The following is a 6,000-nucleotide window of genomic DNA, read 5'->3' on the forward strand; positions in this document are numbered from 1 at the left end:
TAAGTGCTGGTGCCAGGATTTATACCTGAGCAATTACACTCTAGAGTCCGTACTCTTAAGCAGTCTATATTGCTTTTTAATGTGAAGATGATGCAGTATGGAAGCTAGTGACCACTGACCAAACGATAAGATTATACCCATTTATTAGGCTGACTGACCAATGTTGTAATCACTTACCACTGTGTGGGGCACTAGTGCTGATACACATATCCAGGAAGATTATATATACATATTAGAGACATAGTAGTATTACATCTGACATAGGGTTTGGCTGTAAAGATAGCATGATCATGCATTAAAATAATTCTTGAAAATTCTTAGGTTTAGAGGAAATTGCTACACTGAAGATTGATGTCCTGCCTTTTAGTACATTTCTCATAACTGATTTTTCTTCCAGATTGGAACAGGTCACCATTTCTTGAGTTATCACCAGTTGCATATCATAAAACCTTGGCATCACTTCACTTGACAGGATGTGTACAGCACAGAAAATGCCCATCTGCCAACTCATTTGCACTCCTGGGCACATTTTGTTATGTGGAATGGTGGGTTGCACTAATTGACTTTTATTTCCTCCTTTTATTTTTCCTGAGCACATATGGGTAATTTCCATGTTAATTCAAGTATGATGATGTTACCCTACTGAACTCAACATATACATTTGTGTAGTTTTGTTTTTGTTGTTTGTTTTTGCATAAATGGGCCTTTTCCTAAGAGATAACAACAGTGAGTATTTTGGTTATATGTTCTTGCAGACCTTACTTTATGTGTTAGTTGCGTGTATATGTACTAATAGAAATATATGGTTTTCTGTTTCCCCCCGTAAATTATTTTTTATTGTACGTATTGTTTATATACATATGATTTTCTTTTTGACATATAAGTGCATGTAAAGCACTTTACCCAGATTCACCAACCACTTACATTTTGCTCCATTTATTTAATTTTTGCCAGCTTTATTGAGGTACAGTTGACAAAATTGTATATATTTAAAGTGTACAATTTTATGGTTTGATATGCATATGAACTTAAATTTTTTTTTTTTTTAGTTGTGACTTAAGGTCTACTGTCTTAGCAAGTTTCAAGTGTACAATGCAGTATTAACTATAGTTGCTGTGGTATACATCAGATCCTTAGAACTTATTCATCTTACAACTAGAAGTTTGTACTTTAGCATCTCTCTCTCTGAATGTTTTTATTTATATGTATTATTTTCTCAAAACCATTTGAATGTAAATTGGAAGCACTTGCCCAGTTACTTCAAATTACTTAAGTGTGTTGATATTAAAAACCACAGTTTAGTTATGAAAGTCAGAAAGTTTAACAGTGCTGGATCACCTGGGTGGCTCAGTCGGTTAAGTATCGACTGTGGCTCAGGTCATGATCTCACGGTTTATTGGTTTGAGCCCCATGTTGGACTCTGTGCTGACAGCTCAAAGCCTGGAGTCTGCTACAGATACAATGTCTCCCTCTCTCTCTCTGTCCCTCCTCTCTCTCTCTCCCTCTTTCTCTCTCTCTCTCTCAAAAATAAATGAACATTAAAAAAAAACTTTCAGAAAGTTTAACAGTGCTATGACACTATTATTTATGTAAGCCACAGCCCATATTTAGATTTCATTAGTTATCCCAAAGTTCATTTATAAATATTCTTTCCCATTCCAGGATGTGATCTAAAATACACATGCATTTAGTTGTTGTCTCTTTAATGTTATTTAATCTGGAGCATTTCATCAGCCTTATTTTTGGTATTTCTTGACTTCAACATTGTTAAAATATAGGCCAGTTTTTTGTTTTTTGTTTTTTGTTTTTTTATTTTTTCCAGAAGAGCCCTCAATTTGGGTGTGTCTGATTGCATTAGTTCAGGTTATATATTTTTGTAGAAATACTGTAGAAGCAAAGATGTGTTCTTAGTGCATCATCTTGGGAGTCACCTTATACTGTCTGTTTACAGTGATGTCTGCAAGGTTTCTCCACTCTAAAGTTATTATTTCCTTCTGTAATTAATAAGTTATTTGTTAGGAGACATTTTAAGATGATGTGTATACCTGTTCCTCATCAGCCTTTCACCTCTAGGTTTATTTTATTCTGTTTCTAGCCAGTCATGTTAAAAGCTTAGATTATTTATTTCAGCTTTTATTTGCTAAAGTGCTTAAGATGATAAATTTTTCTTAATATATTGCTTTGATATAGAACTGGAAGTACCTACAGTAGGGCTGGGAATGAAAGGAAAGAGTAGATAGGGAGATTGTTTATAATAATGTGTGATTAGGAAACTGGTAGTAGGAGCTGGACAGAGTATTTTAAAGGTGCTTCAGATTACCTCTGTCATAACAAAATGCTTAGAGTTTATGATGATCGTGATTGTCATACCCATGAGTAATAGTAAGTTTTTGAAAGTTATGAAATTAAGAAGTTTATTTCTTTAGTGACACCGGTACCTCAGGATTTGTTTAATATACAACTATCTCAGACCGCATTTTTACTTTACCATTTCAGGAGCTGTGGCAGTGGCATGGAAGAATCCTCTTTCAAGCTGGTTCACTGCTATGCTCCATTGCTTTGGTGGAGGAATTTTATCCTGTGTATTGCTTGCGGAGCCTCCGTTGAGGTTTCTTGCAAACAACACTAATATATTACTGGCATCTTCGATCTGGTAAGCTGCCATTATGGTGAACTATGAGACATTGTAAACTTTGTTCTGTAAATTATTAGTAAGTGAAAGTTTTTTCTTTAAAAAATATTTTATGTTCTTGAAAAGTTAATGCATGTACAAAGGAAGGAACTCAAATAAAGCCAGTGGTTTTAAGTACAAAGTTTGTCTCTCACCCTTCTCTTTTATCCTCTCCCAGAGGCAAGTATTGTTACCATTGTCTTATGTATCTTTAGGGGGAAGCTTTTCAGATATGAAAGGGCATCAGATATTTGGCCCCAAACAGTTTATCTAACTAACTCAAACACATAGATGTACAATAGGATAAAATCAAGAATGTGACCAACTACGCAAGAAGTTCCAAGTGATTATGATTCATATATAATCATTGTTCTTGTCTTATTCCTATTGAATTTTTCAGAGTCTTAAGATTTGACACTAACTTTGTTTTTAATTTAGTTCTGAAGAAAAAAATGTTAGCAGGATTTGCTTTGGATTCTTGCAAATCCAAATTCAGTTATCCTTAAGAATATTGATTCATCAAGCTAAAAAGAAGTATAATACAAATCAGAGTGCTTTGATATATCTGAAGCAAAAACTATACTTTTAACTAAAAGCCATATCAAATATATAATATTAGGAACACTTAAAAATTCACTTTTATTTTGATAAATTTCAAATGAATATGTAATCAGTGATAAAAGGGAACATTATAAATAGTAGTGAGGTGCCTGGGTGACTCAGTCTTTAAGCATCTGCTTTTGACTCAGGTCATGATGTGACAGTTCGTGGGTTCAAGCCTTGCATCGGGCTCTGTGCTGACCGCTCAGAGCCTGGAGCCTACTTCAGATTGTGTCTCCCTCTCTCTCTGCCTCTCCCCTTCATGTGCGCTCTCTCTCTCTCTCTCTCTCTCTCTCTCTCTCAAAAATAAACATTAAAAAAATTAAAAAATAAAATAAAACAGTAGTAGCAATGGGAAGAAGTAATAATGGGAACCTGTGGCAGTGGAAACAAGTAGGAGTAGAATGATAAATGTGATAGCTAATATTTACTGATGTTCACCATATATCAGCTAAATTCTTTATATTCATATTTAATCATAAGGGTCCTATAAAGTAGCCATTATTTTTTGCATTTGACAAGTGAGAAAACTAGGGCATAGAGAAACTTTGCTAAAATTTACATACTTAGTAAGTGATTGAGCTAGGATCAAAACCAGGAAATTTGATTTTAGAGGCTTGACATTTAACAGCCACTGGTTCTCATAGATTTGGGTTTTTTTGTTGTTGTTGTTTTTTTAAGTAAACTCTACCACCAACATGGGGCTCGAACTCATGACCCTGACATCAGGAGTTGCATGCTTTACCAACTGAGCCAGCCAGGTGCCCCTATCTCAGAGATTTTGTTTAACCATCTCTTAAAGTATAGTCTTTCACTTCTATGGGTTTTTTTTTCTTTTTTTTTTTAAATTGAAGTACGGTGAACATACAGTGTTATATTAATTTTAGGGGCACAATATAATGTTTCAACAATTCTATACATTACTCATTGCTCATTAAGTTAAGTGTACTCTTAATCCCATTCACCTATTTCACCCATCTCCCTACCCACCTGCCATTTGGCAATCAGCAGTTTGTTCTCTGTATTAAAGAGTGTTTTTGTTCTCCTTTTTTTTTTTTTTTGAGAGAGAGAGAGAGAGAGTGCAAGTGAGCGAGGGACAGAGAGAGAGCCCCACAAGGGGTGGGGGGGGGGAGGGAGAGAGAGGGAAAGAAAGAAGTGGGGCTCACCCAAAGTAGGGCTTGTACTCACCTGAAGCAGGGCTCAAGGTCACCTGATGTGGGACTCAAACTCACAAATTGTGAGATCATGACCTGAACCGAAGTCAGATGCTTAACGGACTGAGCCACCCAGGTACCCTGTTTATCTCTCTTTTTTTTCCCCCCTTTGTTTTGTTTCTTAAATTCTACATATAAGGAAACCATGATGTATTTGTCTTTCTTTGGCTGACTTATTTATTTAGCTTTATACCATCTAGGTCCATGTTTAACATCACTAATTATCAGGGAAATGCAAATCAAAACTATAATGAGATATCACTTCATGCTGTCAGAATGTCTAAAATGAAAAACACAAGAAACAAGTGCTGGCAAGGATGTGAAGAAAAAGGAACCCTCATGCACTTTTGGTAGGAATACAAATTGGTGCAGCCACTGTGGAAAACAGTATGGAGGTTCTTCAAAAAATTAAAAATAGAATTACCATATGATCTAGCAATTCCACTATCAGGTATATTTACCCAAAGAAAACAAAAAGATACATCCATTTTTATGTTTATTGCAGCATTATTTATAATAGCCAAGATGTGGAAGCAACTGAAGTGTCCATCCATAGATGGGTGGATAAAGAAGATATGCCATATATATATATAGTGGAATATTAGCTGTAAAAAAGAATGAGATATTGTCATTTACAACAACATGGATGGACCTAGAGGATATTGCTATATGTTTTAAAAGGCTTTCTCAAGGACTTTTATTTCCATAACAATATTTTAAAAAGATATTGGAATAGCATTTATTACAATTTTTTAATGTGTGAAGATGTTAAAGCTATATAAAAAGTAGGATATCCAGAATCTGACTCTTACTGTCACTTCCACTTCTGCTCCTGTGTACTAACCACCATTCTTTCTTGCATGGACAAAATGATTATTTAAAAATAAGTTAGAACATATTACTCTTATGCTCAGTAGTTTCTTATCCAGTTAAGAACAAAATCTGGGGGACCTGGGTGGCTCAGTTTGTTGAGCATTCCACTTTTGATTTTGGCTCAGGTCATGATCCCAGGGTCATGGGATGGAGCCCTGTGTTAAGCACTACACTAAGCATGGAATCTGCTTAAAATTCTCTCTCTTTCTCTCTTTCTCTCCCTTTCCCCTCCCTTTCCCTCCCTTTCCCTCCCTTTCCCTCTCCCTCTGCCCCTTTTCCCTGCTTGCACACACTCCCTTTCTCTCTACCAAAGGAAAAAAAAAAGAACAAAATCTAAAACTACCATGGCCCATAAAACTCTATAATCTTCTCTTTCATTCTTTCTGATGTAATCTTTCCACAGTCCTCCTGTTCAGTCTGTTCTAGCCACATTGGTTATGCCATTTCTTGAATACAAGGTGTTTTTCTACCTCAGTGCCTTTGTGCTTGCAGTCTTCTCTTTGTAATGCTATTTCCCTGGAAGGCTCATATTTTCTTTTTCAGAGAGGCTTCCCTGACTGAAATAACACCTCCTCTCTCTTGACTATCACATCTTCCTTCCTTCCTTCCTTCCTTCCTTCCTTCCTTCCTTCCTTCCTTCCT

The 6,000-nt window shown here is 35.8% G+C and overlaps 1 protein-coding gene across 3 annotated transcripts in view; it reads left to right on the forward strand.

Moving 5' to 3' along the window:
* The window catches only part of TMEM38B (transmembrane protein 38B), a 54,165-nt gene that overhangs the window by 9,848 nt on the left and 38,317 nt on the right, over nt 1-6,000 (forward strand). For 2 of the 3 annotated variants that reach the window (XM_040481893.1, XM_040481894.1), the window contains exons 2-3: nt 398-545; nt 2,497-2,653. In XM_040481893.1, the coding sequence (XP_040337827.1) occupies nt 536-545; nt 2,497-2,653 (167 nt within the window). In that variant the 5' untranslated portion in view covers nt 398-535. The remainder of the gene's footprint in view (nt 1-397; nt 546-2,496; nt 2,654-6,000) is intronic. The other variant, XM_040481892.1, reaches the window with a different exon arrangement.

The sequence above is a fragment of the Herpailurus yagouaroundi genome, unplaced genomic scaffold, assembly GCF_014898765.1.
Source record: "Herpailurus yagouaroundi ecotype Mexico unplaced genomic scaffold, PumYag 160, whole genome shotgun sequence".
NCBI classification, from domain to species: Eukaryota; Metazoa; Chordata; class Mammalia; order Carnivora; family Felidae; genus Herpailurus; species Herpailurus yagouaroundi.